The 13373-nt window shown below is 44.1% G+C and overlaps 1 protein-coding gene across 1 annotated transcript in view; it reads left to right on the forward strand.

The window, feature by feature from the left end:
- The window catches only part of PIGG (phosphatidylinositol glycan anchor biosynthesis class G (EMM blood group)), a 1313866-nt gene that overhangs the window by 1088835 nt on the left and 211658 nt on the right, over positions 1–13373 (forward strand). The window contains exon 12 of the mRNA XM_085636625.1: positions 6547–6710. Coding sequence (XP_085492751.1) covers positions 6547–6710 — 164 coding nt within the window. The remainder of the gene's footprint in view (positions 1–6546; positions 6711–13373) is intronic.

A 13373-nucleotide genomic window follows, 5' to 3' on the forward strand; every position in this document is an offset into this window, starting at 1 on the left:
TCCACAGGATGGACCCTCATAAGCAATTTATTAACCGCCGCGCCTTGTTGCACTAATGCGTTTCCCCCAATATGTCGACCACTATTTTAGCATACCCTGCGGGGTGGAATTTTTTGATAAGGGTTATGTATGCGTTACGAGCCACACCTTCAGCTTCTAGTAACCACTCGCTCACATAAAACGCTTATAGTTCTGTCACGTTCCATGATACTCTACTCAATTCCGTCCTAGCTTTTTAACTGAGGCTAAGACCGCATGCAGCACATTCTAATAATTACATGGAGTTGTGGCTGAACGATAAGCTTCCACCTAATCACACAAGAGGTGGTTACATTCCGAAACAGATGAATCCTATTTTAAAGACTTTATTAAATCATGCTAATCTATGACCATTAACTATGACAATTTCTCTCTTCCTTGTGATTTTTCCTCCCATAGCGTGTGACTATAGGGGTCTCTCCTTGCCCACCGCCATTTTAAACATGAAATAGGGTTAAACTCGGTGAGTAAGGGCACTCCGAGCCCTTGCTGTTGCAGTTGGTGGACTGTACATAAAGAAAAAGTCTAGAAAAACACCGCAAACAACGTTTGATGCAATCAATGTCTTTAGTGACGCTGTTGTCACTGACCTTAAGAAACTGAGGAATAAAAAATTAAGTGAAAACAATAAAGATTATAATATTCCAATTGAACAATGGCAGGCCATTCAATCACTCAAGAATGATGATTCTATCGTTATAAAGCCCTCAGATGAGGGCGGCAACATAGTTGTTTTTTCACAAGAGCACTATGTTACAGAAGCCTTGAGCCAGTTGGGGGGGACACAGATTGCTATTTACCAACTACCAGAATTGTTTATGCTAATTGTATTAAGACTTTTCACCAACTACTGTCAACATGGAGGGAGGAGGGTTTGATTGATACAGATGAATATAATTATTTATTCTGTGAATATCCTGTTGTCCCCACATTCTATCACCTCCCTAAAATCCATAAGAACAACAGTAGACCACCAGGCTGACCTATTGTTGCATCTATCAACAGTTTATTGGAGAATTGCTCTACCTACATAGATTTCTTCCTAGCACCTTGGGTCAGAGATCTTAGTTCCTACATAAAGGACACTGGAGATGTTTTGAGAACGTTTGAGGGTGTAACTTGAGAGGAGGACATGCTCCTTATTACATTAGATATCACCAGCCTCAATACCTGTATCAAACATAAGGATGACATGGAGGCTGGCAAGTGGTTCTTTAACAAGCGACCCCTGAAGTATGTTAAGCGCAATGAGATGCTTTTTGTCAAGAATTCCTGTCATGCGAGGGGAGGAAAACGGTAACCAGCGAAAACGGACTACATCTCCCAGGATGCTTAGCGGTTGAGAGGTTATGTAAACAGGAGAGCTGTTACATAACTCAAGGAAAACACGCCCTTATGTAAACAGGAGAGCTGTTACATAACTCAAGGAAAACACGCCCTTATGTAAACAGGAGAGCTGTTACATAACTCAAGGAAAACACGCCCTTATGTAAACAGGAGAGCTGTTACATAACTCAAGGAAAACACGCCCTATAAAGGGAGGAACCGGGAGGTACAACGCTGTCGGATATTGTGTTTACACCGACGTACCTGCTTAGTGAAGAGCAGTGTTCCGGAGTGGTGCTCCAGTAAGGCAAGAACGGAGGTAGGTCGAGTCGTTACTCCCTGGGCCGTGTCTTGCCCCATCGTCATCTGTGAAGGACCCGGAAGCTCTACCGGATAACCATTGAGCTTCGCTTTTTGACTCGGCTGAGTCAAAGCGCAGTGGCGCTTTTGCTGGTTGGAGTCGTAACTCCCAGCCCGACCAGAGATACAGGGACTGCCAGCTGTAACGCACACCAGGAGGTGTTTGCCGCGTTACAGACTCGGAAGTCCACGGGATCGATCGAGCGGCTGCTCTCGGTTCAGTCTTCTTTGCTTGTGATTGGGGTATCGGTGACGCATCACCAGGAGGTGACTCCGCGTCCCGGTGCAGTCTGAGGAAGAGGTTGAGCGGCTGCTCCCTTCAGGTAGAGACCCCGGCTGGGTGTTTCCCTGACTCCTCGATTCTCCCCAACACTCTTCGTGCCCCTCACAGCCTACCGATTGGCATTGTCGGCCATTTCATTTCTGCCCTCTGTTGGCATACGCCGGGATCGGCGTATATGCAGAGGACGGTTAGGACCATCCGTACTGTGGGCTGGTAACGTACTTAGCCTGGAGGATTCCAGTGACTATAACCTTTGTTTATTCCTTGTATTATTTTTGCCTTCATTAAAATAACTAAACCTTCACAAGTGGTTGCGTTCTCATTATCGTGTCTGTTAAACGATCCTGAGACGTTCAGGGCGTTACACTTTTGGCCATGCTTACTTTCTGCCTGGAGAATAACATCTTCATCTTCTCAGGCCAATTATACAAACAGCAACGGGAGACAGCGATGGGCACATGCTTTGCCCCCCAGCTATGCGGATCTTTTCGTTGGCTGGTGGGAGAAGCACGTGGCCTGGCGGGATTCACCCGCACGATGGTTAGATCACATCGTATTATGGACCCGCTACAATGATGACCTGTTCATCGAGTGGAAGGGCACCCATCTTGCTGCAGAAGAGTATGTTGCCTCTTTAAACTGCAATGATCTCAATTTGAAATTCAGTGGTCAAATTAGTAACACCAGTGTCTTATCTAGATGTAGAAGTCTTAATAGAAAATTCCAAGAGCTCGACTCGTCTATATAGAAAACCTACAGCGGGCAATGCCCTGCTTCATGCCAGGAGTGCCCACCCGAGGAGTATGGTAAACAGCATCCCCTATGGGGAACTCCTCTGTCTAAAAAGAAATTGTACTACCCCGGGAGAGTATGACCAGGGTAAAGATGAGGCTCTCCAAAGGTTTAGACATAGAGGTTACACCCCGGGCATTTTACAACAGGCTTCCCAAAAAATGGAGAAAATAGATAGATTGCAACTATTGATACCAAAAACATCTAAACTTGAGAGTACGTCTACAGTTACCCCAGTAAGAATGATTACATGCTATAATATTAAATCTCCAGAAGTGGTTCAAATTTTTTTAAGAAATTGGCATATTCTTTGAACAGATACCATTTTTAAAACAGTTATTCCAGAATATCCGTTGATTACATATAGACGTGGCAAATCAATAGGCGATCATCTTGTACACAACCACTTCCAGCCACAGGCACCACAAACGAACATGGTTATAGGGTTTTTGTCCATGCCTTAATTGCAAGGAATGCAAACAAAGCCATAAAGTACTGGAGTATACAACACTGGAGAGTGGGGTATATGCTAGAAAACAAGAAAGATTAATCGACTGTTGAATTGCAACTCAGAATACACTGTATATGTATTAGAATGCCCGTGTCCAAAAAGATACGTGGGCAGTACTATCCACCCAGCAAAGAAACGGATACTGGAGCATATGCGAGCCATCACTAAAAAAGACCAGACCTACTTGATGGCTCGCCATTTCGAACATATGCACAAAAGTGACCCAAAACAACTTACATTTTTCTGTATTGACCAGGTACCAAAGAGCGAAAGGGGTGGAGACAAGACAATGGCACTAAAGGCCCTAGAATCTAAACACATAATTGATCTCCAGACTAGAGTTCCCTTAGGTCTTAATATTGATGAGGAGCTATGGGCTCACCTAGAATGATTGGAAAATAATTTTCTGAGTTGTTATTGTTCTCTCTGTTACTCCGATACTCCTTTTCCTTGCCTTTTGCTTTTTCTCTCCTCTCTTTTTTATCATCAATTTGCATCACTTCGTACGAAAATGAAATGATTAATTGAGTGTTTGAAATGAATGGACTATTTTTAGGCCGTGCTTCACGCGTATAGCCCTGTTGGTTTGCCCATTCAGGGCACAATGTTGTTAATCTAACAGTACTCCGAGTGCTTTGCCCATTCAGGGCAGTATGCCAGTATTCTTTTGATAATTAAGCGGTAAGAATGAAAGTTAGTTTAGGCTGAACAACGGTATTTACCTCTGCCCTGAGCCGCTATGTCCAATACTGACTGGTTTGATAGAAAGGTCCGATAATAATAAGTAATTTTCTAATAGTGTTTAGTAGTTTTTGGATCTTCTATCTAAGAAATGTATATATATATATATATATATTTTTTTTCAACAAAGTTTTATATAGTGCAAACTTGACCCGGATCGGGAATCAGAGCGCTTTACATAGCATAACATGAGGACATATTCATTTTTCTTAGGCACTGGGAGATTAAGTGATTTGCCTAGAATCACAGGATGTTCAGTGTTATTGCCGAGACTCAAACCCAGTTCCCCAGATTTGAGGTCAACCGTCCTAGCCGTTAGGCCAACTCCTCTCCCCCTATATATATGTATATATGTCCTTTTTTCTTAAACCACATGTAAATAGCTGTATATTTTGATGTACAACTTTGGAGTACTGATGATCTATTGTGAATATGTATTAACTCTGGAACAGGTTCCAAGATGGCCACCATATATTCTGCATCTGGCAGTGACTATACTTTCTTTTAAGTTACCATCAATAATAGAGAGATATTGAATGCCAGTATACCCCGCAATTTATGCATATGCTGTAACCCTTTCTCTTTCAGAACACACTTAAGGGTATCTAACCTGCAGCAATACATTAAGTGGTAGGTAGTTTTTTCACATCTACCACGGTGTGTAGGTAGTCTCACATTATATTTTTGGTCCTGATGAATTGCCATAGACCCGGTAGGGCTGTCAAGGCAAGAAACATGTTGGAGTAGAGTGCCACTTTGTTCTGATCCATTATGTCAGACAAAACCGCCTCTCCTTTTTCTTTTAATCAGGTAGGAACTAGAGTTAAATAAATTATATTGGTTACCTAACCTGTTTTAACTTTCACTCTTCACACACACCTACACTTTCTAGGCCCCTCACTCACACCTCACTAATTGGCAAGGAACAAAAGATCTCCGCCAAAGAGCCCTTCATTGGGAGCCCGTTGGGTATTGTAGCGCCAACCCAACGAGGAGCAGGCCCAATGATGAAGCATGACACCTAGCTGGCTGGGTGTGTGAGGGCCCTAGTTCCGGAAAAATGGAATTCCCCTTAGGACCCACATTACTGGTTTGAGGTGACGGGTATAACTGTGCTCTCGGTATGCATTCTCATATATATCTCTCTCTTTTTTCTTATCAATTTAACCCTTGAGGAACAGCATACTCCTTTTTTGTGAATAGTGACTATACGAGGTGGTCTTTGCTTTTGACGTTTCTTTTCTATTTGCACGTAATTCACGTTCAGCACTTTGAAAATGTCTCATACACTTGGGGTAACTGACATCGAGAAAGGCAGACTGCCGAAACGCATCTGTCAGTGCGGGGAGGTCTGTGCACCAAATTAATTACTTTGACAAGGACCTGCGAGTGCTCTCCTACTTACGCTACTAGAATCGTTGTGCTTGTGGAAGAATATATATATATCTACACACACACACACACAGACGTCTTTCAGAATTTTTACTGTAGAATGTCTAGGGAGTATAAAGCTCTGTGCTTTGGAATGTTGAGCAAAGCAAAACCAAAGGAGATGATGGACGGAGTGTTTAACAGTGCAAGCACTCACCCCCAGTTAACTGATCTGGGTTTAATCCATCCTCATTCTTTAGATCAGTTGACTGGGGGTGAGTGTTTGATTTGCTCAAGCGCTCCGTCCATCATCCCCTTTGGTATCGCTTTGTTCGCCCTATGTTGGCAGGGTATGCGCAGGCGTGGGTCCCTTGCTCACTTTGCCACTGGATTCAAGATAGTCTGGCTGATGAGGGTTATGAACCCGAAACCCGTCCCAGGATGCTTGTTTCCGGTCCAGGTAAGACATGGCTTGGCAGTTCGGGATGGACTGTTCCCATGAGGCACAGGGTCAGACTGATTTGCATATGGCCATGTCTGAACTGGGGTGGTGGAGTGAACCCAGATCAGTTGACTCAGGGTGAGTGTTTGATTTGCTCAAGCGCTCCGTCCATCATCCCCTTTGGTATGGCTTTAGAATGTTGAAGCAGAGAGCAGCCATATAGAATTGATGTCCTTCTTGGATGTCTTGTGAGCCTGTACCATTTTGTTTAAAGTATTTACTTCAAACTTAAGAGTGACGCCGTCTTTTGGTGGAGAACCGAACACTACACTGACGCATATGCCATTTTTCAGAAAGATTGATAATTTCTTCCTTTGACTGTACAATCCACTTTTTCCCTTTTCGAACAAACAGTAGCAGGGTCTGAACTCGTGAATTGTAAATATATACATTTTAAAGGCCTTGTTTCCTTAATATCCATTGACAATTTCGCATTTTAAATGTTCTCTCTGAACTCAGTCTTTCCCTTATTATTTATATAAAAAAGGACTCCTAGTGTAGTCTAAACAAGCAATATGCAACTTCGTAAAATATTTTTGTTCATCATTTAACGTTTTGCTAATTTAAATGTTTTTGCTAATCATTTAACGGATGTCGTTGTTCTCTTTTTTTTCCCTTTAGGGTAATTCAAATAACATTGGCACTGTGGATATTTCAGCAGGCTTTGTGGGTCTTGATGGCTACGTTGAAATACCAGCTGTCTTCCTTACAGGATTATCTACTTACGCTGGACCTTTGCTTTGGGCCATGCATTTACTATGCTACTTGAATTCTGAAACACACAGGTACTAAATAGTAATGCACCAATAACTGGTTGGAAAACAATTTTTACTCTTTTCACTAATTTGGTGTTTTCGTAGGCAATAAACAGAATCTTGAAGTGTAGTTGTATTATATTTCCATTTATATAGCACTTACTACTCTGACAAGTCATTGAAGCGCTTTTAGGAGATGAGTAGGATGTTGAATGCATGAATCCGGAATACTCTTATTGCAGAGAAATAGAGGAAGCGTAAAAACAAACGCTGTTTTCTTTTGATGTTTATCATCCTTTATTTTATAAATGTATATCTCAGCAGCGGCAGCCGACAAGCATGAGGGGTGGGGGGGAACTGGAAGAGAAATGTAAAAAAATAAAAACTACTTACCTTATGACCGCGCAACGCATCTCTGCTCGATCTCTCCTCCGAGTCGGAACAGGAAGCACACTCAGGCTCCCCTGACCAATCACAACGCTGCGTTGTGATTACTCTGAGCGCCATGGTTCGGCACTCAGATGGGAACTGGGGGCCTGGGCATGTTTTCCACGCAGGCTGTAATGCAGCCTGGATTGAAAACATGAAAAGTGCGCATGACTGTTTGGCCGGCCCCAGAGGCTGTGTGCTCACCACTTCTCCCCTGCCCTGCTCTGAGAGCAGAGCAGCCCCGCCCCACCGGCAGATGGCACAAATAAAATGATAATAGCATTCAGTTATTATTATTTTATTTTTCCTTTCGTCACACTGCTTAAAAGCAGTGGGGCGACACTCCACATTAACGGAGGAGCCGCCACTGTATCTTAGATCTGCCTTTTACTAAAGTTTTGGGCGCTTCATATGAAAGTGTATAACAATATAACAGTATTAGCTAACATTAGCCAATGAAACCGACAAATGAAACGGAAGATGGCCAAATGTTTTTTTGGAAGATGGCCAAATGTTTTTTCCTCACTGGAACATTTTGCACTTTGGTAATCCACTTCTTCTTAAGGATAATCCTAAAATCTTCACAAGCTACAGTAATTGGGATTGAACTCTGCAGAGATGTGGTCCTGCTTATTAGTGTTTGTTTTGGTATTAAAGAGCTATTGACTGGCAGCGCAATATTGTACATAATGGTACATTGCAGCCACTCTTTGGGTAACTAGCCAGTAAGCATTAGCTTTTCTAGGATTGGGAAAATAATCTCACACCCCATATTCTTAGCATAAAGACGACCATGGCTCTACAAGAGGATGCAATGCACTGCTCCGCCAAATCCACTACTGACCACACACAGTATAATATGTTGGACAAACAGAAGAAAAGAGAAAGTGCAAAGAGAGAAAACAGAGACACTGCAAATCACGACTCTGCCTCCTCAGTTTGTATGGCCTGGGCAGCTGCAGGCCAGAATGGTTATCTAAAGAAGAATAGGAGATATTTAAGAATCTGCCATAAATGTTCAAACTTAAACTTCTAAAGGATACACCTAGAATCTGAGTTCTCTGTGCAACTGGAAAATAATGGACATTCAATAACATTCTGTAGTTCTTATTCCTAACCACATTTACTAAATGCCATTTGTACCATAAATACACATTTTATATACATGTTTTATCAAATGATACTTAGTGCAAGAATTATTGTTATTCCATCACAAAAGAATACAACGTTCAGAAGAATGTTTTTAAATCCAGAATCTTTAACTACTTAACTACTTAACTACTAAATGTGCAGATATAGTTCAGTGTTTATTTTCCCACTCAACTTGATATCTAGAATACTTTTACAAAACGGAATTGTTCTTCAGCAAGCTCTTGTGGACATTGTATAATGAAGATAGGTACACTGAATTTTATAAAACAGTAGCTTTATTCAAGATACATCTTTCACCCCAACCTCCTTCCTTCAGCTCATCCTCTTCTTGTCAACACCCTCCTTATTTGAATTATAACATTCTACACAGTGAGCTGCAGGACCCACATTCTGATTCCATAGAATAACTAAGAGGATGATTTCTGTTGCCAGCTGGATACATAAAGGATCTGTCAGGATATAACACATCTCCCTCCCCATAACAATGCCCAACAACAAACTATATATAGCTATACCACAAACCATTAACTGTCTAGCACAAATAACTAAAACGGACATAACCATATAAATAATAAAGTTCAGCTTAACTAGCTGAAAATGTGCACATAGTCATTAAGGTAGCAGGCTGATATTTATACATAGTTATCCACATAAGTGGGTTTGACCATATGCCTAACACTTCTTATGCTTGCCCCCCCTTGTTTAGGATTTTTTGTGTCCTCTCTCTTTTCTCATTCCTCATGTCAGTTTGACCACCCTATTAAGGTTCCACACCCTATGATCTTCTGTTCTGATGGCACTTTTGAAAACTTTGATCACTTTCATTGGGTGTAGAAATTTGGAACCCTGTGAGAACAAATTTTTGTGGGGTGATTTTTTCTTTACCAAATCACCCACCTCCACCACAGTTCTTTTGACCGCTTTACATACATCAAACCTTTCCTTATTCTTAATCATCTTCTTTATTTCCACCTCATCCTTTTTTTATCAACCCTTTCACACTCGAAGCTCAGGGTCTTACCTAACACCCAGAAAGGGTACAGCATAGTACTTGCCTTCCTTTTCCCAAAACGTTCAAATGGGGTCTTTTTCTTCATAGTATGAGGCATGAATCCATACTTTTTGACCGTATTGAATACTTCTGTTTTCTAGCATTTCTGGTTAATCAACACCACTTGAATGGTTTCCTTCAAACCACAGTTGAACCTATCAACCATTCCATTGGCTTCTGGGTGGTAAAGAGCTGTCTGCCTATGTACTATGCCCCTATCACCCAAAAAAGTCTCCATCTCTTTAGAGACAAACTGGACCCCATTATCAGACAACATGGTTGAGGGAAAATCTTCTTTCTCAAAAATATGCTCGAAGAATGTCACTACATCCTTGGTCTCAATAAAATTTGTCAACTCTATCGCTGGCGATCTCGATTACATGTCTAACAAAACAATAAAATATTTATCCACACACGATATGTTGATGGTACCCAGAATGTCAATGGCCAACTCCTACCAAACCTCTTTGGGAAGTCTCCTTAAGTTCCAGGGTTGTACCCTAGGTTTCAACACCTTGTCACTCCTGCTACGTTCTACTCACTCCCTTACAGCTCTCTTGATCTTGTTGTGGATGTCCATTCCTGAACACCAATACACTTGCTTCAAAATCTCTTTGGTCTTGGAGACACCTTGGGGTTCATCATGGGCAAATGAAACAAAGTATTATCTGAAACTGAAGGGAGGAATACGTCTTGTGCCACATAACAGCAAACCATTTTGAAACAGAAGCTAATTTCTTATTTTCACAAAGACTTTCAATGTTTCCTCAACCTTTACATTCTTACCCCACCCCAACTTTACACCATTAATCACTGCCTGTAAGGTTTCATCATTACCCACTTCTTTACTCCAGTCGTCCTCTTTGATTATGGTATCTTTGATGAGACACACCGCATAATCATCCTCCTCACATGACACCTCGTCCTCATCACCCAGTCTTGTTACTAAATCTTTGTCCACCAGGCATGAACGACAATCTGCCAAATAGTTTTTCGCATTTGGTACGTGATCCACACGAAAATTGAACTCCTACTGAGCAACCACCCTTTTTCTTATTCTGTAGGAAATGTTATCCAGACTCTTTCTCCAAAATCTCTGTAAGGGGTTTATGGTCCTTTTTGACCTGAAACTCACCACCCCACACAAACGTCCTTATTGCCCAAAAAATGGCTTGCGCCTCTTTCTCCACAACTGAATAGTTGAATTCCACACCCCTCAGGCACCTTGAGATTAACAAAATGATTGTTTCTTCACCTCCCTGTATCTGTAACAGGATAGCTCTCAACGTTGTGGAACTTGCATCAGCCATACTACTGATTTCCTGACCAGGTTCAAAATTCAACAAAGAAGCTGCATTAGACATGTGATTTTTCAGCACCAAACATTCTTTATCGCATTCCCCATTCCAGACAAAACTTGCTCCCTTTTTCTTTTTTTTCTTTTTTTTTTTTGAAACCGTTTATTACAGAATCCAAAAGATATACAAAGATGGGCCTACAACCTTCAGGCCGGCCGCTAGCAAACAGGAAGAGCATATAATACAAGCAGTGGAACACACACTGCGGCAGAAGAGAGATCACAGGAGTGGAGAGAAGCGTCGGCAGCCGCACCATTCGGACCCCACACAACGGTTTCATTTTTATATAAATAACGAGAAAACAAGTCCACAAGGCAACCCACAATCGAAACAGCCGCATGTGCTCCCCAGGGGGGGATCCTACCAATCCACAGAAAAAGCAGGGGGGGGATAGGTCGGGACGGAGACAAAGTGGAATCGATGCCCAGAACCCGGGAGACAAGCAGGCTAAGGAGATGGGGCCGGTGACGGATCAGGCGCCAGCGGCGGGGTACAGATTCCCCCACGATAGGCGTTCCAGGGGCCCCACACTTTCACCCATTTCCCAGGCTTACCTCTCGCAACATACACCACCTTTTCCCGAAACATACACCAATCCATGTTGTCTTTCCACGCCGAGACAGTTGGTAACCTCTGGGAACCCCACAATTGCGCAATATCACGCTTGGCCACCATGTATCCCAGAGTCACCCACCACGTCTGCGGCACTGAGTAGTCGGTTGGCTCCCACACATTCAGGAGACATCTCCTCGCCTCGGGCAGCAGCGGCACATGCGTGACTGCCTGCAAAACCACATGCACACCACGCCAGAATCGCACCACCTCCGGGCATTCCCACAAAATATGGAGAAAGGTCCCCAAAGAACCACACCTGCGCTTACACAATCCGTCCACGGCATAGCCCATACGCATCAGACTCGGCCCCGTTACATAGACCCTATGGAGTATCTTGAGCTGGACGAAGCGAAGGCGAGCCGGTATGGCCACCTCTTTCGGGGAGGCCACCGCAGACACCCAGTCCTCGTCATCCAGCTCCAGTCCATCAGCCCCCCACGCCTCACGAAGGCTAGTCAGCAGTCCCGAGCGATCATTGATGAGCTTTTTGTAAATTAATGAGATCGTGCCATCCAGTACATGCCCATCTAGCACTCTATCTTCCAGAGGGGAGTACTCCGGGATGGAGGCAACGTCCGGGAATACGGAGCACAACGCGTGACGGATCTGCATATATCGAAAGTACTCCCTGTCCTGCAACTGGAATTCCGTCTGCAGCACATCGAACGTTTTGAATCCCCCCCTCGTCCAGAGATTGCCCACCTTGCTGATGCCTATCATGTCCCACTTCTCAAAGCCCTTCGAGGTCCACAGGGAGCCCAGCCGCTCAGATGCATATAGTGGCGTCGCCCGGGTCAACCGATCCTTCCACCCCATCACCAAGTTTGCCGCGTGCCACACTCGTACCATGACCCGCGTAGGGCCCGTCAGACGTGCGTCGAGCGAGCTAGAATAAAGCGCCCGATTATAGTCGCCACCCGGCAGTAGCAGTTTATCCATCTCAAAGGCCGGGTTTAGAGCGGGCCCGTAAAGGCTGTGATTTATCGCAGCCAGCTGGGAGGCCCAGTAATACCGTTTGATGTCTGGGAGGGCGACCCCCCCGTCGTACCACGGGAGCGTCAGCTTCGCCAGGGCGATACGCGGCCTACCCTCCCAGAACAGGCGGCGCTGCAAACTCTCCACCTCGCGAAAGTAGCGCGCCGGGACAACGTCCATTGTATTCTGTAAAGCGTACAGGAAACGTGGCAGCGACATCATCTTAAACAATGCCGCCCGGCCGAGCGGCGAGAGCGGCAAGCGCTTCCAACGCGCCACGTCATCCTTCAGGCGCTGGAGGGGGGGAAGCAAGTTCTGTTTATAGCGGGCCTCCGCGTCCAGGGTAATGAAGATACCCAGGTACCTAAATCCCTGCGGAGCGATCTGAATAGGACAACCCCGCGGAAGGATAGGAGCCTCCCCGGAAAGGACATACACACAAGATTTAGCCCAATTGATGACTAGGCCGGAGTTGAGGCCAAATGAGTGCAATACATCAACTAGTACAATCAGTGATTTACGCGGGGAAGCCAGGTATAGAAGAATATCATCAGCGTAAAGAGATACGCGATCTTCATACTCGGGGGTCCATCGGAGACCACGGATAGAAGGATGCCACCGCAGCCACTCCGCCAGGGGCTCCAAGGCAAGCGCGAAGAGGAGCTGTGATAACGGGCAGCCATGCCGCGTGCCCCTGCCCAGCTCAAACGGAGCCGACACTCTACCGTTCACCGCCACCTGCGCCATCGGTCCAGAATACACTTGCTCCCTTTTTCAACAACAATCTCATGCAATGTGTTTTATCTGCAAATTTGGCAATAGATTTACCATAATACCCTGGCATCCCTAGAAATTTCACCACCTCCTTCTTGCTTTCTGGTGCGACCATCTTGACAGTGGTGTCTACTAATTCCTTTTTAGGCTCAATTCCAGATGCTGTAATCTTATGTCCAAAGTAATCACTCTCCCCCAAGTTAAATCTACATTTATTAACCTTCAACGTAAGTCCGTTTTCCCTAATTTTCTCAAATACTTTTCTAACTTTTAAATTGTGTTCCTCCACATTTTCTCCGAAAACCAAAATATAGTCTTGGAAAACCCTCAACCCACCTA

Source organism: Triturus cristatus, chromosome 2_1, assembly GCF_964204655.1.
Source record: "Triturus cristatus chromosome 2_1, aTriCri1.1, whole genome shotgun sequence".
In the NCBI taxonomy this organism is placed as follows: Eukaryota; Metazoa; Chordata; class Amphibia; order Caudata; family Salamandridae; genus Triturus; species Triturus cristatus.